Consider the following 20,378-nt stretch of genomic DNA (forward strand, 5'->3'; position numbering starts at 1 on the left):
CGTGTTTATCGATCGCGCAATCAGTGCCAGCTCAGGACTGGACTGAACCGTAGCCTTGGGTGCACTTTTTACCGAGCGGAGCCGATCCGGACTGCATGTAACAGATCTTGGCCTGGACGCACTTGTCGTCGGTGCACTTTGGACTTTTGGGGCTGTTCCTGCCTTGGAAGACGGTGAACTGCTGCACGAGTTCGGGCGTGGCATGCATTTCCTCGGTGAGTTTGGCCCAGAAGGTCGCGTTGAGTGGAGCGTTGGCAGGCCACACTCCCCCCGGGGTTGGGTGGGACGAGTTGGCGTTTGAGGCGGTAAAGTTGCCGTACGCATCACGCGCCGAGTAGAGATACTCGAACACAGGGCCGTGTTGGCTCGATGGAAGCTGCGGGAAGGTAGGCACTTGGGTGTAGAACTGGTGGTAGTCCATCACCTCGTACGTAGTCGCATTCACATGCATGATCCTCAGCGCCGGGTTGACGTTGTTGCCAGGTGTCACTGAAGGGGCCATAAAAGAGACCGCTTTGGCCTTGTCCGCAGCGACGCTCGTAGCGTTGTTGGCGTAAAACAGGTTGAACTGGTCCTCGTGCGTGTGGCCAAAGAAGATGTGCGCGATGACATGCGGGGCAAAACGGTCGACGATCTGATAGAAGAGGTTCGTCGGGTTGTCGAGCGGATTGCTGCCATCCCAACCCGTCAATACGTGACCGACAATCCACACGCGCTCGTTGCGCTTCTCGGCACGCAGCAGCTCGTCGGTCAGGAAGCGCAGACTGCCGCTGTAGTCCGGGTTCTGCGTGTGGATCATGTTGAACACGTTGTTCTTGTACCAAAAGTCCGTGTTGATCGCCACTATCCTCAGGCCCTTGCGCGGGGTCACCGAGTAGCCAGCATAGTGCTTGCGCGCCTGTTCGGCTTCTTTGTGGTTGAACCATCCCTCGGACTCCCACAGCCGGGCGAGGTTGTCCCAGTCCCACGACAGCTGGTCGGACCTGCCGTCAGGCAAGGCACCCTGCGAGGCAAAGTCGGACGGAGCCGAGTCGTGGTTGCCAATCGCGTTGAACACTGGGCCCTTGCCGAGCATCTTACGAATGCTGTCGTAGAGCGACTGGTGCGTGTACTTGACCAGGTCCTGAGACACGTACTGCGCCAGATCGTGTACTACCATATCGCCCGTATGGATAGTCATGTCCACCTCTTCGCCACCGTTGAGCGGAGTGACGGCCTCGAGCAACGCCATGACCAGGCTCCATGGCGTATCGCACTTGAAGTTGCCCCAGTAGGTCGACACCTCGGAGATGTTGGCCTTGGGCAGCATTCCCTGCGTGAATTTGCCGCTGCTCAGCGTCGAATTGTATGCATCTGCACGACAACACCTCCCGTTGGTGCACGCCGCTTCGCCGCCGACGAAGAAGCGCGGGTCAACGTGGATGTCGGACATGTGCAGCACCCGCAGGTCGTTATTGTTCTTGGTGGGCTCTCCAACATTACGATTGTACTCTGTGGGCGGAATGCGCTGTCCCCGGAACCAATCGTCGAGGAAGCCCTCGTCGAGCTCGCGGGGCGCGGGGAGCGTGCAGCTCGACGTGGAGGAGCCGACGACGATGTTGCATATGTATTGCGCATCGGTGCTGCCTTCCGAAAAATTGGCATAGCTCAGCACCTGGGCATATACTGATCCAAGCACCTGAGGTGCATAGGTGGCCTCGCACGTTGCGGCCGATTTGTAGTTGTACTTTTTGCACAGCTCTACAAGCATGCCGGGAATCTGCTCGGGCGCCTGCTGTGCGAGCTTCTGCGCCGTCTTGAGCGCATCGGTGCACTTGGTGCAGTTGGCTGCCGACGACGAAAAGGTATTGGTGAGCTCGGCGCGGACCTGATCTGCCACGTCCGGCGTCGCTGCGCCCGTGGGCACGGGATAGACTGCTTCGCTGGGTGAAGGGCCAGGTGGCAGGACGGTTGGGTTGGCTAGGATGTCGGGAAAGACCGAGGTCCGCGCTACGTCGGTGACGACGGGCCGCGGCTCGGCGGTCATGGACTCGGGTGCGTTGTAGTACGATGCGAATATCGAGGTGGGGAAGGCGCTCGGTGCTGTATAGGCCGAGGTCTGTTGACCGTAGCCCTCGACCGCCGCATTCTTACGCGGACCGACGGGATAGCGTGCCGGCGACGAGGTGGCGAGCTGCACTAGGCCGAACAGAACGGCAAGCGAGGCAGCGACCTTCATCCTGTAGAGGAACACTTGCGACCAGGACGGTGTATGTAGGGTAGTCGTGGTCGTGATGGCCGATGCAGACGGATCTGAGGATGGAGGGAGGGCGAGCTTGTCGGGGCCAAAGGGCTGTTTTTCTATGTCGTCCGACATCCTCTGGGACGTTTGGGTGCGGGAGGGTGGAAGGGCCGGGCGGACCATCCACCACGGCAGCACAGCCTGGAGCGTATTGAGTGGGGGCCGAGTAAGGCTAAGCAAGAGCAGCCGAAAGATGGATGCGAGTTCGAAGAGCGGTGGAAGCGAGATACGCTTTTGGATTTCTACGGCCACTCCTCCACTCTCCCCTGGCGGCCCAAGCGCTCAGTCCACGGCAAAGCACAAACGAAGCTCGCTTCTCTCTCGACCTTCGAATGTACTTTCCCAAAAGGACCAATTCTTCAAGACCATGTGGTGGCGGAGCTCCCTGAAGCAGCTTCGGCGGCATGCCGAAACGACCAGCCGTACAGTACGCAGAGGGAAGCGAGCAGCAGCGATGCAAATTCCCGCTGTCGAAGCGTGCCGATGTGCAGACTTGCGCACGTTTCAGGGTCCACTTTCGTTCATTTTTGCCGCGTTCTGCGCCGCATGTTGCGCAGATCGTGGGAGACCTCAGCCGTTCGATTCGGCAATGCAGCTCACCGTGCTGATGCGCACGGAACGTGCCATCTGTTCTTGCCGTTGACTCTCACGGTCGATGCGACCTGCATCGGCAAGGAGTTATAGCGACTGGCCGGCGACTGACGATCACGACCCATCGGGAGGGATCTTCTTGCAACAGCGTCGATCCCGATCTGCAGGCTTCATTTCGGGAAATTCTGCGCAGCAAAAATCACCGAAGACTTCCAGCTGCGCAAGATCTTGCGGGGGAAAGCGGCTCGGCTTGGCGGCCTGAGCCGCGGACACCAAGGCTGCTGCTGCTGCCGCTGCCGCTGCCGCTGATCTTCACGGAGCGGAACAGGCAGTCGGCTGAGCCGATTCTTCTTTGCGCAGCTGCAGCAGGTGATGGAGTGGAGGTGAGCTAGAGCCAATTTGACACAAAAGGCTCACCCCCCTGTCCGTGCACGCTGAGCTTCCGACCACATCCTTCTCTGTCTATCGGTTGCCCTTCCGTCCCTTCCTCACCCACACCACCACCACCTTCCAAAATCAAACTCCATGGCCGAAGTGGGCAAGCCTCGTCAGGTCCGCATCGAGTTCCCTGAGGCTGAGCTCGACCGGCTTCAGCACAAGCTCGACGATGCCAAGCTGCCCGACTCCGACATCACGGGCGGCCTCGAGCCGTGGGAATATGGCACAGAGCTCTCCAAGCTCCGTCAAGTGCTCGCCGACTGGAAGCGAGGCAATCCGAATGACAACCATCGCCAGCCCGTCGGCTCGCCCGACCAAGGCGTCAAGGCGTGGTGGCGCAATGTCGAGGCCGAGCTCAACCGCTTTCCCCACTACAAGGTGCAGATTGAAGGCCTCGAGATCCACTACCAGCACTTTAAGTCGGCTGTCCCCGATCGAGACGCAGACACGCCCGCGATCCCGCTCATCTTCTCGCACGGCTGGCCCGGTTGTTTCACCGAGGCCTTCCACTTTGCCTCGAAGCTCGTCGAGTCGCGCTCGCCGCGCTTCGAGGTCATCGTGCCTAGTCTGCCCGGTTTTGGCCTCTCCCAGGGCCCGCTCAAGAAAGGATGGACGCTGCAGGACTCGGCACGCGTCTTTGATTCTCTCATGACCTCGGTGCTCGGCTTCAAATCGTACATGGCGCAGGGCGGCGACTGGGGCTCGATCGTCACGCGCTTCCTCGCCAACAGTCCCAACTGCAAGATCGCGCACATCAACTTTGCGCCCCCACAGCTGCCGTTCTGGACCATCCCCGCGCTTGCCATCGACCAGGCTGTCTACCCGGGTTTCGCCGCCGGATCGCTCAAGTTGCTCGGCTACCACCCAGACGAGCTGCTCGGTATCGAGCGCTCGCTCAAATATCTCGACCAAGGCAATGGCTACATCAAGATCCAGGGTACCCAGCCGTCCACGATCGGATACGGCTTCTACGACAACCCCGTCGGCATCCTCGCCTGGATTATGGAAAAGTACCATGCCTGGTCCGACCCCAGGTGCCCGGCATTCAACGAGTCGACCGACACCGCTTCGCCGCACTCGTACATCACCGACCACGAAATGCTCGTTACGGTGATGATCTACTACCTCACCAACTCGATCCACACCTCCTTCCTGCCGTACAAGGAGTCGCTGCAGATGTTCAACAAGCCAGACTGGAAGCTGTGGGAGCCTGCCAAGCACAAACCCTTTGGCTTCACCGCTTTTCCCTACGAGGCGCTTGCAGGACCACGCAGCTGGCTCAAGAAGTACCGCCTCAACTGGCAGTTCTTCAAGCGCCGCGACTACGGCGGCCACTTTGCTGCACTGTAAGTTTCCTCTCCAAGCTGGCCCGAATCGTCATCGAGAACAAGACCAGTATCTGACCCTGACCGTCGTTTTCCTTTTCCCTTTTATTTCTGACCTCGACAGCGACGCACCCGACGCGCTGGTGGAAGACATGCAGGAGTTTGCCAACCAGCACTGGCCTGGCTTCTAGCCCACACTGAGGTCATACCTGTACGCTATTTCGCGCTGAATACTGTACAAAAGATTCGCATTGCCTCGGGTGTCCGAGTGAGGGTGGCGGGTGTTCTACGAAGCGCTGACAAAGTTGCGAGCCTTGATGGCTTCCTTGTTGGTCCTTCTGAGTTGTTTCCTCTTGAGCGTCTCCTCGAGCACCGCCTTGGACAGCAGTCTTTCGCGAAGGTCTTTTGGCGATAGCTCCTCTTGCTGCGCCACTGCCTCCTGTGCATCATCGGTCGTACCTGTTTTGGCGGCACGTTCGGCTGCCTTTGCCTCCGCCTTTTCCTTGGCCAGCTGGGCAGCACGCAGGATCTTGGATTGACGCTTTTGTGCCGCACGCGCCTCACCCTTTGACATGCCTGCCATCTCGATCGATGCGAGCGACGAAGACGATGCGATCGACGGGTCGTCGAGCAGCTTGAACAGCCATGCAGGATACTCGTTGTCCTGCAGCGCAACGGGATCCGCCTTGTCCTTGTAGATGGATACGCCCTTGAGCACGGTTCCGGGCGGAGCTGCTGATGGGAGCGAAGGCGTTTCGGACGGAGTGCTGGAAGAGGCAGAAGAGGAGGCGGAAGAAGATGCAAAGGTGCGGGTGTACGATGCGAGTCGCATGCGCGGGCACACAGCCCGGACGCTCAATGTCGTGGGTCGCATGGTGTATAGCTAGTCGAAGCGATGTAGGTGCGGGTAGGACGATGGATGGTGGAGAGTCGAAGAGACGTAGCCGTCAGAGGTTCTCGACGCAGGCCATTACAGGCAAAAAATCGGTGCCAGACCTTCTCGAGTACACTCACACTGCACGTGACCTAAGATCCTAAATTCAAAGTGTTAGACCGGCGACAGCATTTCTGTGATTTCCGTGGCGCGGCTGAGAACCGACTGGCTCCCCGCACCGCGACGCCTCACTCGGCTCACACGAGTCTCTCCGTCTGAGTCAGGCCGACCTCAGGCACGAGCGTCTGAACTAGCGCAGCAGATTTATGCACATGATGCGATTGCAGATCAGCTTCCATTTCGTGGTGCAGACACATCTGCGACAGAAACCTAACGGAGCGTCAATTCTGCGCCAGTGAGAGAGAGCATGCGGGACGTCTCACGAGGTTGCGGTTGCGGCTGCGGAGTCCGTCGAGGCCTTATCCGCTGCTTCTTTCGCCGCACTCTGCTGCCTTTCCATGAGCTTCCTCCTCGCTTCGAGAATCATCTGCGCCTTGCGATCCTGGAGCAGCTTTGCCCTTGCCTCGGGCGTGGTGGCCCATGCGCTCGGACTGCCGTGGCTGCTAGTGCTTGCGCGCGATTCGGGCGTCGACAGCACGTCCTCCTGTCCAATACGAGACTGCAGGCCGTAACGAGAGATGAGGTTGGGCGACTTGCTCGGTGTGCTGATGGAAGATGCCGATCCTGATGCAGCTCCGTTCGGAGAGCGATTCGCGTTCTGCGCGCGCAGCGCAGCGGCATTCGACGGCGTCGATGGTTCGGCCGTGCCGAAGAAGCCAGCGGGCGGAGAAGGAAGACCTCCTTCGTTGAGGATGCGTTCGCAAGTGGCTTCGACGCTTCCGGAGCGTTGGAGATCGTAGCGGATCGAAGCATCCGAGATGTGCGGGAACAACGTCTTGACCGAGTCGACCATGTGCTGTGGAACCTGGCGCGAGCGAGCCGTGTTCAATGCCGGAGCGGCATTCCCAGAGCCGGTGTTGTTGTTGCCGCCGCCAAAGGCGAAGCGGAGGATCGACCAGAGGACCACGATCGCAATCAGCGCCCCTAGACTGTCATTCATGGTGCTTGCAAGTTCGAGAGCCTGTTGTTCGATGCAAATGCGCAAGAGATGGATTGAGGTTCGAGTCGATGATAACGCGGATCGTCCAAGGAACGTGACGATGTAGGCAGAGTGGCCAAGATTGAACACGACGATGCAACGAAGTACGGACGGAGCCCTGCACGCTTGCCGGGGTTCAGAGCGATGCGGATGATGTGAGGTGCGGCAGCGGAAGTGATAACGTGAGAGGTCTCCTCAACCTTAAAATGTGGAGCGAGGAACCGCCAGAAGAACAATCGAGCGGCTCCTGGCGCTCGAGCGGGAGGCGCTTCCACCGCGGCTCAGCGGCGGCTGGTTGAAACGACTACGCCGAGCCAGAGCATCAAATTGTGCGGTTGATGCCTTCAAACATTCAACAAATTGGCGCGGGCGGCAACCGTCTCCGCACGGCAAAGTCGGCAGGTTCTCGGTCTTTTCGTCCGGAATGGTCTTAACCTTTGCTGGGCCCCACACTTTCCGCTGCCGGAATTCCCGGCCTGCCATTGCCGGATGCTACTCAGGGCGTGTGCTTTCCCGCACCCTCCTCCTCGCTATTCTGCACCTCCTACCTTCTCACCTTTACCTACCTTCGGCCCAGCCTCTACACACATATTATAAACCTTCGGGCCTCGTTGTGGCTGTCGTCCTCTCTACAGCGAAGCTAGCCGCCTGCCGGCATTCAACCCACCCCACCATCGCTTTCCCAGGACAAGTTTCTTCTGCATACAGTTCCTACATTTCGCCATGTCATCCGACGACTTGCGCCCAGCGGACTTGCTACCATCTCTAGAGCCGCCAAATGCACCTGTGCGACCCGTTATCCCAACCTTGGCGCCGCGCATCGCCTTCACAGCCCCTTCCCAAGACCTCGGCTCCAACAAGTCGCAGCAGTGGATCTCAACGACCCATGTCTATCCAGCCGCATGGCCTCGCTCGCATCCACGCTCGGCCAAGTCCGACATTTACAACACCGGCGTCCCGTCCTCCTCGAGCCTGGGGCCACTCCCATCGGATCCAGAGGCGGCCAAGGCGGAACAGCGCCGACGCCGGGAGGCCGACTTTGCACACTGGCTCGAGGTATGTGGCGGAAAGGACCACGAGGGTCAGCGCAACGTCATGCGTACACTTCGCAGTGGATGCACCAAGTCAGGGCACACTCAGAGGATCACCGAGGCAAGGACGGCCAACGAGGCTCAGCTCTGGATGACTGTTAACCGCATCGTACCCGCGCATCTCGAAGACGACGTGCACAAAGGCGCCCATGCCAAAGATACTCGCCAAGGAATCACGTTGATCGCTGCGCATGCCAACGGCTTCCACAAGGAGATCTTCGAACCCGCGTTCGAGTCGCTCGTCAAGAAGCTGCAGACCGACGAGCTCCGCGGCAAGTACCGCATCGACGAGATCTGGAATTTTGACTGCACACATTCCGGCCAAGCTGGTAGCACCAACCGCGACCTCCTCGGCGACACCATCAGCTGGGCAGACCATCCGCGCGACATGATCAAATTCCTCGAACATTACCTTCCCGACACTCCGTCTCACCCTTCTGCCGAGCCGGCGTGGTTGCCGACCTTCCTGACTTCGCACAAGGCCTCCTCGCCCAACGCCAAGCGTCGTCTGGTGGGCATGGGACACTCCTTCGGAGGTGCTTCGCTCTCGTTTGTACTCCATGCGAGACCACGTATGCTCGAAGGACTCATGCTCGTCGACCCGGCTATCATGCATCTCGATGATGAAAAGGCCTTCAAGATCGACAACCTTTTCGAGGGCATCATCCCGCCGATCGCCGACTTTCCGCTTGCTCGCGGTGCCATCGCACGCAAGGACACCTTCGACTCGCTGCCTGACGCCAAAGCATACTTTGAGTCCAAGCCGTTCTTCAAAGTTTGGGATCCGCGTGTGCTCGATCTGCACCTCCGCTTCGGTCTGCGCCCCTCAGCGGTACCTGCATCCCGCGCTCTGGTGGCAGACGACCTGCACGAGAACGACCTCAAGCGCACCGGGCTCGAGCTCAACAACACAAAGTGGCACGAGGCTGCCGCATTCTCCTCGACGTGGATGGGATACATCGGCAGGAACGGCATGCTACGTACCAACCACGGCGCATGGGTGGGCATGGTCAACATGGAGGGCGGCTTCAACAACTTCCAGCTTGCGGCAGAGATCGACAAGCTGGATCGCGGCTTCAGCGTGACCATCGAGGGCAACCACCTCGTCGCACAAGAGGAGCCAGATGCGCTCGCCGGCGCGCTAGCCCAGATCTTTGAGGCGCAAAAGGACCCAAGCACACTCAAGGAGAAGAAGCTCGCTCGCCAGCTGCGAAAACCTAGACTGTAACATAGACGCGCATTGGAACGTCGAGTTTCTGTACCCGCTCGATCCGTTCACTGACCGCTGAACCGATGACATCGCCGTGCTGAAGCACGAGCGATATTGTGAGAGTAGCTTCGCGAAGCTGGAGTTGCTGGGCCGAGCCGGCAATCACTGAAATTCCGATCCGCTTCCGCAAGTGGATTGCCGCTTCCGCGACTTCGGCATCGACTAGCGTGTGTCTGTCTGCATCTCGCGGGCTGAGTCGTTTCAGGTCACCCCTCCTCCACACCATTACCATCCTAGCGCAACGCAAATGCAGCTCGACGACAAGGCCAGAGACGGATTGCTTCCTCTGAGCTCACAGGGCCCGTCTGCGGCCCGCGGCTCCATCAAGGGCCGCTGCAAGGCTCTTGTCTGCACGCTCGCCGTGGCACTCCTCACTCTCGCCTGGCTCCATCCCGCTACGCTCGACCGCGCAGTTGGCTGTATCCGCCAGCCGAGCATCGACTCGCGATGCACATCGAGCGACTTGAGCAGACGCTGCAAGAACCCGCTTAAGCACGCCGAGCACCTGCTTCAATCGCATCCGCTCATCGACGGGCATATCGATGTTCCGGTCATCGCACGCTATCGCTACGGCAACAAGGTCGCCGAGATCCCCTTTGATCAACCCGCATTATCGAACGGCAGCTTTCCGACCTCGGGGCATGTCGACATTCCGCGTCTGCGCGCTGGCAGGAGCGGCGGCTTCTTCTGGTCCGCCTACGTCGAGTGTCCCGATGCCGCCACGGTCGGCAACGACTTTGAGCACGCTGGCGATCAGATCGGCGTGCGCGACACGCTCGAGCAGCTCGACGTGATCAAGCAAATGACCGAACGGTACCACCACGACTTTGCGCTCGTAGGCGATGCACGCTCTGCGAGGAAGGCATTCAAGGCCGGCAGGATGATCAGCTATATTGGCATCGAAGGAGCGCACTCGCTCGGCAACTCGCTGTACGCGCTGCGTGCCTTTGCTGCTCTGTTCAGCAGCGGGGCGCCAGGTCCAGTGCGATACCTGACGCTAACGCACACTTGCCACAATGCATTTGCGGACAGCGCGGGCCAGCACCCACCGAGATGGAACGGTCTGAGTCCGTATGCCAAGCATCTCATCTACGAGCTCAATAGGCTGGCGATCGTGCCGGACCTCTCGCACGTGTCGGATCAGACGGCGCTGCAGACTATTGACGTCACCAGAGGCCCGCTCATGCTCTCGCACTCGGCAGCAAGGGCGCTCAACGACCTCGAACGCAACGTGCCGGACTCGGTGCTGCACAAACTCGCAGACTCGGGCAAGGATCATGTGGTCATGATCAACATTTACCCTGGCTTTATCGGCGGCGAAGGCGACCTAGACCAGGTCATCAGGCACGTCGACCACGTCAGCAGCATCGTTGGCCGCGACCACGTCGGAGTCGGCACCGACTTTGACGGCATCCTGAGCACGCCCAAGGGGCTCGAAGACGTGAGGAAGTATCCGGATCTCGTGGCGGCACTGGTCGAGCGCGGATGGTCGGACCGCGAGCTGGCCGGGTTTGTGGGCGAGAACGTACTGCGCGTGCTCGAAGCAGCCGAGAATGTCGCCGCAAAGATGCACAGAGACGGCGCACAGCCGGACAACACCAGCTGGGACGACGTCTTCCACTCGCATGCCCAGCATGGCGAACTATGAGGAGGAGAGTCCCATGCGCACGTACCCAGTCTTCACAAAATCGCAGATGATTCGACGGGTCGCAGCCCGATCTCGGCATTCGTAACAGGCATTCGGAACAGGAACACTGCATTAAGATCTAGACTATGAAGCAGACACTAAAGACCTGGACGGAAGTGGACGCTCAGAGGCCGGCGACGGTAATAGCGTAGGCGGTCTGACCCTTGTACGGCATGGTCTTGGTGGCGCCCTGAACCCTCCTGGTGTCGGGGCGCGGGAGGATGATCCAGAGCGTGTTGCCCCAGAGCGGCTTGAAGTCGTTCTTGTGCGCGGTCGCCTTGACGGTCACCTCGTCCTTGGACGACGAGAATTCGAGCTTGATCTCGGCGACGGCCGGCTTGGCCGAAACACCGTCGTCCTCGATCCAGGTGTACTCGTACGTGCCGGCCTTGGCCGCATCCGCAGGCGCGGGGAAGAGCTCCACACCACGCCACTCGTCGTGCACCACCTGGCCGCCCTCCTGCTCGGTGAGGATCTTGGTGCCGCTGCCGGTGAGTGTGGCGATGCCGTCAGCCTGGGTGAGCGTGACCTTGGGCAGACCCACGGGCACCGCCGTACCCTCGCGCGCAAACAGCGCAAAGTGCGACAGCGGCGTCGAGACGTTCTCGACCCACTTGCCGGCGGAGTGGATGTGGAAGGGTGCGTTGGTGTCGTAGTACACCTTGGTGTCGTCCTTGCCTGCAGCGGGCAGGTAGACGCGGCGCGAGTGCTCGCCCTCATGGTAGGCACCGGCGCTCAGCAGCTGGCCGTGACCGATCCAGTAATCGAAGCCCTCGAGCACCTCCTTCTTGTACACCTCCGGGTCCGAGGCGAACTCGCCCCATCCGAGCCACGTGTTCATGGGCTCGGCAGCAACGTGCGAGCGCCAGTTGAGGTTGTTGATGAACGGAAGCAGCTCGTACCTGCGCTTGATGGTGGCGCGGATAATGTCGACCACCTCGGGGTACATCCAAGGCAGGTTGTTGAGCTTGACTCCCAGCGGGTCCTCCTTGCACGGCTTGAACGAGTGGATGCAAAAGCGCGGCTGCGTGATGCCGGACTGGATCCAACGCACGAACAGCTCGGGGCTGGGCAGCGGACCAGCGAATCCACCAATGTCGTTACCGTACGACTGCAGGAGCGACATCTGCGCGTTCAGGTTCATGGCGATCGAGCCACGCAGGTTGTGCCAGCTGGTGCGGTTGTCTCCAGACCACGTCGAGGCCGCCCATTTCTGCGTACCGACGTTGGCAGAGCGCGTCAAGACGAAAGGCCTGCGGTCGGGGTGGTGGGAAACAAGAGCATCGTGCGACTCCCTCGCCATCAGCTCGGTGTTGGTCATGCGACCAAGCAGACCGATGGGTGTGGGCTTGCCCGTGCGGTTGCCGTCGGTCTTGGCATCGCCAATCAGCTCGTTCTTGCACTCGAAGGCATCGTCGAACAGTAGGAACTCGTTGTTGTCGTTCCACACCGAGTCAACACCGAGCTCGCACAGCTCGAGCACTCCACGGCGCCACCAGTCACGGCCCGCCTTGCTCGTAAGGTCGACCCACGAGCCGAGCGCGTTGAAGCCGGGCAGGCTCGACCAGATGCGCGTCACCACGGGCTTGTTGCCGCTGTTGGGGTCGGTGAACAGCGCACCGGCTTCGTAGAGCTTCTGGTAGTCCGGATGCGCCTGCAGCACGTACGGCTTGATGTTGGGCGTCACGCGGATACCCGCCTTGTGGAATGTCTTGACCATCTCGGCAAAGTCCGGATACCTCTTCTTGTTCATGGTGAACACGAGGCGGTTGCCCTCGTCGTCCACCGTGTAGCCAGACGAAAGGTGGATGGCAGAGCAGGGAATGTCGTTCTGCTTGCACATGCCCGGCCAGCCCGAAAGCAGCTCCTGGGCGATGGGCACATCGCTCTCGCCGAGACCCATACCACTGGCGAGGTAGCCCAACCAGTCCCTGGGCACGAGCAGAGGGCGTCCGACCAGATCAGAGAACTGCGAGACAACCTCCTGCGCATGCTGGCCAAAGAAGATGTACTCCTCCAGGCCGCCCCAGTGCTGCGCGTATTTCTTGAACATGGTCCACGGCTCGTCGATGAAGCGGCCCACGTCCCAGTTGGCGTCCGAGTTGGAGGCCGAGTAGATGCCTACCACCGAGGTCATCGGCTGAGCGTTACCGTCGACGTCGACGGGCTTGGGTAACGACATGAGGAATGGCGTGTGCTTGTACAGCGGGTCCGAGAGGTACGCATCGTAGCTCGCTGCATCGCTTCCCGTGATCGAGAACGAGCGGTGGGTGAGGTCGAGCGGTGCCGCCTTCTCGCCCATACCCACGTGCAGGTTGTGGTTGTTGAAGCGCGTGTAGCGCGTGAAGCCCTTGTCCGAGAAGCAGTACGACTTGTGCGGCGTGTCTCCAAACACACGCACCTTTTCCGAGCTGCCCTCGACGCTCTCGTGCACCTCGACGATGGGCGTATCATCCCACTGCACCGTCAGATCGCGTCTGAGGCCCTCGACGCTGATGGTGGCCTTCTTGGCGGCGGCATCGATCTTGGACTGGACGGCAAGTGGCTTTTGCGACCAGAGCACATTGCTCTGTTGCGGCAGAGGGTGCTTCGGCCCCGTGACGTTGATCTTGAGGATAGAAGGGGTGAGCAGACGCAGCGACCATTCGAAGCCTTGCTCGTTGTTGAGCACAAAGGCGTCAGCCGGCTGCTTGGCCGAAGGGGCGAGGTTTGTCAAGGGTCGCTCGACGAGCATGATTGAAGATATGCGACTGTCGGTGACAAGCCGGAGAGGAGGGAATGAGAAAGGGTGATACGATGAGACGGAGACAACACGAGCGTTGAGAGAGCCTTAAGAAGGGTGTGCACTCTAAGGACACGGAGGGTCGCTCTCGGAGCCCCACGCCCGCACGGCACCGTTCAGCCAAGCGTCTCACAGAAACACTGCCGAACAAAAGCCCGAAGTCGGATCTGACGAGCTTGAAATGCAACACTAGAGTGACGACCGTATCTACGCCCCAGCCGCCCGAAAGCTCGAAGCCTGAGGCTCGTGAGGTGAGCCGCAAGCGAATGGGAACGTGTCCCACCTGTAGGCTGCTGGTCAGTGCGAGCGCACGAGGGCCAGAAGAATCGTTGGCGCTCAGGGTCCAACGACGGACACCGGACGCTGACTGGCGAAATGCAGGAAAAAATCGCAGATCTCACTCCCGAAGTTTGTTGATTTCGCAGGAGCGCTACAAAGGAAAAGTCACTGATGCGGAGGCGCGGACCGCGCTCCGTCGCATTGTCTGCCATGCGGCTTCGGACGGCTGAGCGGTCCGGTTTACATGCACTTCGAGCGCCATAGCATCCACACTGGCAAGGGCACAGTTGGTTGGATTGCCCAGGAGGGAGGGAGTGGGGGAGGGCCAAGCAAACACGAGGCGTAGGTGGATTCGGCTCAACCATTCGAGCCGAGGGTGGCTTCATGCCGGCTGGCAGGATTGCCCTGCCGGAAGTCTCGGCGCCGAGCGGCGCAATTGACCGGCGGGGTACAGTTGGGCCCATCAAGGCAAGAATGTGGGAGGTGGCGACTTTGTCCTCCCACATTCGACCGCCGCTTTTCGCGCCCATGCCGCCCGCACTCCTCGGACGAGTTCGGGAAATTCAAACCCCGCACAGTCTACGCGAGGGCACATACCTTCCGTTCCAGCTACTCTCCCTCTCGCACTTTCCTCACTAGTCTGGTTCTCTGAAACCCAGCAGCTGATGAACATTTCTTTTGGCTATAAACTACACCATTGTGCAATCATCAGCCGCAGCCGTGTGATGGATCTGTCGTCAAAGTACAGCGACATGAAAGTGTGCGACCTGGAAGTCATTTCATCCATTATTTTCGCCTCCCCCCGCCCCGCAAAAAGAAAAAAAGGGAAAAAGAAAAAAAAAAAACCCCCACGACAGATGTCAAACATTCAGGCTCAGGAACGCGGTCTGGAAAAGGTAGCTGGGAAATCTAAATTGCAATTTTGGCAAAATCGCGACGTTGATCAAGAGCGTGAGCAAATCTAGTACGAGTATCGGAAGTCGAGGTTCTGCTGGTCGGTCAAATCGAGGAAAGCTTTGGACAGGTCGATCTCGTCCTCGGCGTCCTCGGCGCGGCCCTTTACTGCGTTGTTGGCGCGGCACTTCCTGCGGTTCTGGTCCATGTAGTAGATGCGCAGACCAAGCAGAACGAGAATCGAGGCGACGTAGCAACCGAGCTGACCGATGAATGCCTTGCGGTAGTGCGGCGCATCCTTGGCCTGGAAGAGCTGCGGACCAGCTGAGTTACCGGCAGCCCAACCAATGAAAGTCATGGCAGTAACCACGCCCCTCTTGGTCTGACCGGCAACGTTTCGGCTGAGCAGCGAGAAGGAGAGCGTCGCTTGAGCCTGAATGCAGATCGTCATGTAGAATGCAAACAAGAGACCGCCAGCGTGCGCCTTGGTGTTGGGAACGGTAAGGAATAGTACGGCCGAGATGATGTTGGGCAGCGTGAACATGACGGCGGTGAGAATGGTCTGGTTCCACTTCTTGGCAACGAACGCAGCCAGAAGCAGGACGGCGATTTGGAACGAGCCCTGGGCAAGGCCGAGCAGGTTGGTCTGCAGCACGGTGAAGCCGAGGTTGGTCTTGATGATGATGTTACCGTAGCTTCCGAGTCCACCGGTAGGAATGGTGTTGAGGAAGTTGATGGCAAACAGCGCCCATGCCTGCGGGTCCTTCAGCGCCTCCCAGACGTGCTCCAGCTTGAACTTGCGGTTCTGCACACCGGTCTGGTTTTCTCGCACGCGCTCCACAATCTTGACGCGGTCGTCTTCCGAAATGCCGCGCGCCTTCATCGGCGAGGCGGGCAGGATGTAGACGATAGACGCTCCCCACACAATCGTCAAAAGGCCAAGCACCAGGAACATGATTCTCCACGATGAGAGCGCCGCGCCCTTGATGTGGTAGAATCCGAAGCCTAAATGCGAGAAAAAAGAAAAAGAAATCCAAAATGATTAAATGAAAATCCAAAGAAAATTCAAGAAATACCCGCGAAAAAAAGTTTTGGTCAGTTCCCGTATACATACGAGCATCTCTTCTCATCGGACATGGTCATATCTGCTTCTCTACGTACCTAGAAGTCCTCCAAACATGGCCTGGGCTCCATTGCAGCAGTACCACAGCGTAATCGTCCTCGTTTGCTCTTCTTTTCGGTACCAAATGGCCGAGAGAGCAACAAACGCCGGCTGGCAGACGCACTCGAAGACTCCGAGGAGAATTCGCAGGACGAGGATGCCAGTGAAGTTGTGGCAGAGAGCGACGAAGCAGCAGGTCGTACCCCAAGCAAATACGCAGAATCCGAGCCAGCGGTTGATGGGAAGACGCTGAACGAGATAGTTTTGAGCACCCTCGGTGCAGAGGATGGCGAGGTAGAGACAGGTGAAAAGCCACGAATACTCCTGGCCCTTGAGCTTGAGATCTTCGCGAATTCCCATGATGGAGGCGAAGCTGAGGATCTGCTTGTCGAGACTCTGGCAAAAGTAGGTGCCGAGCATGATGGTAAGCACACGCTTGTCAATGATGCGCAGGAGGCGCTTGTTCTCTTCGGGAGTGATGGTGATGGACGCGTCGGTGTACTTGAGCACCTCCTCGTCGGCTTCCTCGATGATGGTGCTCGGCAGCACAGGCACAGCGCCGTGCGAAGGCTTGCCGTTGATCATGCTGTCCTTGTCCAGGATGGAAGCATCGGTGGTGACCGACTGGACAGCGGCGAGCTTGTGAGCTCCCTCAAGGTCGGGCGTCACTTGCTTCTCGGACATGTTTGCTGTATTTCTTCTTCAAGATAGTGCGTTTGTTACTGCTGGCCGGAGGAAGCAGTGCAATTGAGACGGCCTGTGGCGATCGTCTTACACAGGGACGAGGGAAGAGATCCGAGATGGTGCGGGGTGGATGGGCGGAAGTTGGTGAGAAGGATGCGGGGAAGTCGAAGCTGCAAGCACAAGGTCTATATACACAAGTGATGCGGCCGAGGAGCATCATGAGCACGCATGAGGGGACGGGGCCACAGTCAACTGTGCTCAAGCGTGCACCTCGCTTGGTCTCGAGCAGATGGTGCCAAAGCTTGGTGTCGACCTGGAGACCCCGCACTGAACGAAGAAATAAAATAACAACAATAAAAAATAAAAATAAAACCCCACGTCGAGCTGTGCCGTTCAGAAGCCAGGTCGCACAAAATGATTGTGTGGAAGAAAAATAAAAATGATAGTGTATTTTAAAATCCGGCATGAGGCAAAGCGGTGAGCGCGACAATCCAGGCTTCTGCTGTGTCGGTGCGGACGCAGCTGCAGCCGGTCAAGCTTGCCACGCAGGCGCATGCAACGACTGATGCTAGGTACAGCTGCAGCAAGACAAACAAGCTGCTGTAGCCTAGTCACACACGGGGCTTTGTGCAGCGCTTCAACCGAGAGCTCGTGGCGACAAGGGCTCGCCGCAAAAAAAACCCCCCAATTAAAACAAGGAGCACATCTCAGATTCAGGCAAAGTGGCAGTGAAACTACGCAGACAAGTGCATGGGCATGGGGAGGGCGGCAAGATACGGTCCGGTCCGGCTAGTCTGAGTTGCAAAGCGCAACCGAGGGTCTTATAGGTTCGACGGCAGGGCAGTAGCAAGATTGTTCGAAAGCTTGCCAAGAGGGGGCTGAAAGCACAACCGTACCGATGTCCGGTCGTGCAGCGAACGCCATGCCTGGCGCAAGCGCAAAGCAAGGGAACTGTGTGCTCTGGTTGGTGCGGATCTTTCCACAGCAGCCGAGGCGGTAGGACCTTTCGGCTTTGTGAGAGCTGGGGCCCCAACTAAGACGCTTGTGCTCGTGTCTGCACGAACGGCGAGGTGACCAGCATCACAGGCGAGCTGTGCCGATGAGGGCAAGGGTGGGAGGATGTGGGAGAAGCGGTAAAATCTCGCACTGATTGACCGACCCACCTGGCAAGAGCAGCCGCGGCGGCATCAACGGTGAATTTGCACCCCGAGCCGCACCCTGACACCCGTCTCCGCCTGCAATTACCGAGAAGGCCGGTGCAGCCTTGGGTATCCGTCGTCGTCCTCTACCCGATCGGAATTAGGTCTGATGCCGGTCAAAAGGGTAGCAGCTGTCGTACCGCTAAAACGCAAGCACGCCTCGACATCGGACCTTCCACGGCAGAAGATTCAACGCTGGACTGTCGCAAATCTTTCCCGTCATCTTCCCTGACAAATCAGACCTTGTATTGCACATCTTCACGGTTAAACCAATACATGTATCCTCTTCTTGTCCATTGTACGACCTGCTTTCTACTGATTTCTTGTCAAGACCAGCACGACAAGGCATGCTCGACCGGCACTACGTATCTGAGCCGGTCCTGCGGTCCGCTTGCGTGCATATGGCGATGTGCAAGCCTCGCTCGGACGCGCTCGTCTCGTCATGCACCAATGCACTTCCGTCCCGACACTGGGGCCTCGCACCAGTCAATTTCATTTGCCCACCTCAGACGAAACAGTATTGTACCGTGACGATTGTCAAAGGCAAAAGTTATACTCGCATTCGGAAATCGCGGAGTCGTCATGTGTTACCTCGTAGGTGAGTTGAGATGTGGCAGCGTCTAGTGCTGGCACGTCTTCCAGATCGACTGGAGAGCCTTGACCTCGAGATCGACGAGCTCGAGCTTGTTGTCTCCGACCGATACCTGCGCCTTGGCGGGAATCTGGTCGTTGTCAAAGTAGAAGACCGAGGTGCCGGCGAGCTCGCCATCATTGACAAACACCTCGATCACCGACCTGTCGACCACAGCCTGCAGCGAGATGTATCGGTCCTGTTTGGATTGGTCCAGGTAGGCCGAGGTAGGCAGAGGTCCGAGCACGTACTGGTCGTCGGTGTAGTTGGCCTGGTAGCGGATGATGCCCGACGTCTTGTCCGTGAAGAAGGGGTTGGAGTCGGCGAATGAGCTTCCGGCCTTGCGTCGGTCGATAAAGGCAAATGTCGGCTCGCCCATCTGGATGCCCGTCTTGACGCTCTGCTTGCCATCGCCCGCGAAGATCTCGAAGGAGCCGATGGTGTTGTAGGTGATGTTGGTGTTGGCAGGCAGCTTGAACGTAGCCTGGATGTCGAAGGCACCCTTGCCGTTGAGCGCCACGGTCTGGTTGTTCTTGGATCCCTGGGCGCTCTTTTTGCTGTAGAGCGTCTTGCTCGAGATCGCAGAGAGGTTGACGGGACGGTTGTTGAGGATGAGGTCGCCGAACTGCGGAGTAGTGCGGTAGTACTTGAGCGTGAGTTCTCGCGGCAGACTCTGGATCGAGCGGAAGGGCGAGGTGGGCACCACCTGCGAGTACTCCCAGTTGTTGGCCCAGGCGATGGCGTAGGCCTTGTTGCCCGGCGAGTTCGACCAGCTGCTGAAAGCGTAAAAGTCCTTGCTGAAGTCCATGGTCCTGACGGCCTGGTCGCGGGGCGTGAAGTTGGTGCCGTCCCAGTCGCCGACCCAGTACTGGACGAACGAGCCGCCGATGGGCGCACCGGGGTTGATCGAGATGGCGAGCACGTACATCATCTTGCCGTCATCCGGACCGCCTTCCACGGGCACCTGGAAGAGGTCGGGGCACTCGTACTGGTAGCCGAGGATGCCGTACGACTGGAAGCGGCTCACCTCGGACCAGTCCTTCATGTTGGACGAGGCGTAGAAGACGATGCCAAACTCCTGCGACAGAGCGAGCGCCATGATCCATCGCGACGACTTGTTGTCCCAAAACACCTTGGGGTCACGGAATTGCGTCTGGTTGCGCTCGACGACGGCAGGCGCGTACTTGGTGAAGGTGACGCCATCCGAAGAATAGGCCACATGCTGGGTCTGCGAGGTGGCTGTGTTGAGCGTGTAGAATGCCACGATGCGCTGGTCCTTGGGCGTCGACTCGTTGAAAAAGCCCGAGGTGTTTTCAAAGTCGATGACGGCATTACCACTGAAGATGCCTTCGCCCTCCTTCTCAGGAGCGATGGCGATCGGCAGGTTCTCCCAGTGGTAAAGGTCGGTGGAGATGGCGTGGCCCCAGTGCTGGTTTCCAGCCACGTTCTGCGTGGGGTTGTACTGGTAAAACAAGTGCCAGGTGCCGTTGCTGTAGACGAGACCATTGGGGTCGTTCATGAAGTTGACGGTGGGAGAAAAGTGAATTTGCGGTCGCACGGGCTCCGAGTACGGAGCGTACTGGTAGCCTGACACTGCGGTTCCGTTCGAGCTGGGGCACTTGCTCTTGTCATTGTTGCTGCCGTCGCCAGACTGGCCAGCGCTCATCCTCGGGTAGAGAGCGTGGCTTGCCGAGCCCAGGTCAAATGGGTCGACGGGCGATGGCACGGCGGAAACGCACGCAGCGGCGATCACGGCACCAAGGGCACCGACGATGCTTGCCTTCATGGTGGAAGAGGGAGATCGTCCTACAGCTGAAAGGGCGAGGTTGGCGATCCGTTCAGGGCTGAGAAATCGACGGGGATCTCACAGCGGGAGGGCTTGCGTGACGGTGGGGGGGCCAGACAGAGGGAGGCTTGTGGAGCAAACAAAAGAATTCGCCTCGGATCGGCGCAGGCTAAGACTTGCAGGGATGCAGTAGACGTCGGAGTGCGAAAAGCTATCTGCACGACGTCGTAATGCGAGGTTTGCGT

At 59.0% G+C, this 20,378-nt stretch overlaps 8 protein-coding genes across 8 annotated transcripts; 2 read left to right on the forward strand and 6 right to left on the reverse strand.

Moving 5' to 3' along the window:
- Positions 1-31: 31 nt before the first annotated feature.
- PAN0_003d2008 (putative acid sphingomyelinase) lies at positions 32-2,356 on the reverse strand (the record flags this gene model as incomplete). Its single annotated transcript, XM_014802962.1, has 1 exon — positions 32-2,356. One exon carries the CDS (start codon positions 2,354-2,356, stop codon positions 32-34), a length of 2,325 nt encoding a protein of 774 aa, XP_014658448.1.
- A 1,041-nt stretch (positions 2,357-3,397) lies between these two features.
- PAN0_003c2009 (alpha/beta-hydrolase) lies at positions 3,398-4,826 on the forward strand (the record flags this gene model as incomplete). The annotated part of the gene is made up of 2 exons (XM_014802963.1): positions 3,398-4,656; positions 4,760-4,826. The coding sequence occupies 2 exons, from the start codon at positions 3,398-3,400 to the stop codon at positions 4,824-4,826; spliced, it is 1,326 nt and encodes a 441-aa protein (XP_014658449.1).
- Positions 4,827-4,921: 95 nt separating this feature from the next.
- On the reverse strand, positions 4,922-5,509 carry PAN0_003d2010 (uncharacterized protein; the record flags this gene model as incomplete). The annotated part of the gene is made up of 1 exon (XM_014802964.1): positions 4,922-5,509. One exon carries the CDS (start codon positions 5,507-5,509, stop codon positions 4,922-4,924), a length of 588 nt encoding a protein of 195 aa, XP_014658450.1.
- A 439-nt stretch (positions 5,510-5,948) lies between these two features.
- PAN0_003d2011 (amfr protein) lies at positions 5,949-6,629 on the reverse strand (the record flags this gene model as incomplete). The annotated part of the gene is made up of 1 exon (XM_014802965.1): positions 5,949-6,629. One exon carries the CDS (start codon positions 6,627-6,629, stop codon positions 5,949-5,951), a length of 681 nt encoding a protein of 226 aa, XP_014658451.1.
- A 762-nt stretch (positions 6,630-7,391) lies between these two features.
- PAN0_003c2012 (microsomal dipeptidase) lies at positions 7,392-10,677 on the forward strand (the record flags this gene model as incomplete). Its single annotated transcript, XM_014802966.1, has 3 exons — positions 7,392-8,983; positions 9,073-9,196; positions 9,283-10,677. 3 exons carry the CDS (start codon positions 7,392-7,394, stop codon positions 10,675-10,677), a joined length of 3,111 nt encoding a protein of 1,036 aa, XP_014658452.1.
- A 163-nt stretch (positions 10,678-10,840) lies between these two features.
- Positions 10,841-13,450, reverse strand: PAN0_003d2013 (glicosidase; the record flags this gene model as incomplete). The annotated part of the gene is made up of 1 exon (XM_014802967.1): positions 10,841-13,450. One exon carries the CDS (start codon positions 13,448-13,450, stop codon positions 10,841-10,843), a length of 2,610 nt encoding a protein of 869 aa, XP_014658453.1.
- A 1,288-nt stretch (positions 13,451-14,738) lies between these two features.
- PAN0_003d2014 (allantoin permease) lies at positions 14,739-16,517 on the reverse strand (the record flags this gene model as incomplete). The annotated part of the gene is made up of 2 exons (XM_014802968.1): positions 14,739-15,676; positions 15,833-16,517. 2 exons carry the CDS (start codon positions 16,515-16,517, stop codon positions 14,739-14,741), a joined length of 1,623 nt encoding a protein of 540 aa, XP_014658454.1.
- Positions 16,518-18,336: 1,819 nt separating this feature from the next.
- Positions 18,337-20,133, reverse strand: PAN0_003d2015 (uncharacterized protein; the record flags this gene model as incomplete). The annotated part of the gene is made up of 1 exon (XM_014802969.1): positions 18,337-20,133. One exon carries the CDS (start codon positions 20,131-20,133, stop codon positions 18,337-18,339), a length of 1,797 nt encoding a protein of 598 aa, XP_014658455.1.
- Positions 20,134-20,378: the final 245 nt, after the last annotated feature.

Source organism: Moesziomyces antarcticus (genome assembly GCF_000747765.1).
Source record: "Moesziomyces antarcticus DNA, scaffold: scaffold_v10003, strain JCM 10317, whole genome shotgun sequence".
In the NCBI taxonomy this organism is placed as follows: Eukaryota; Fungi; Basidiomycota; class Ustilaginomycetes; order Ustilaginales; family Ustilaginaceae; genus Moesziomyces; species Moesziomyces antarcticus.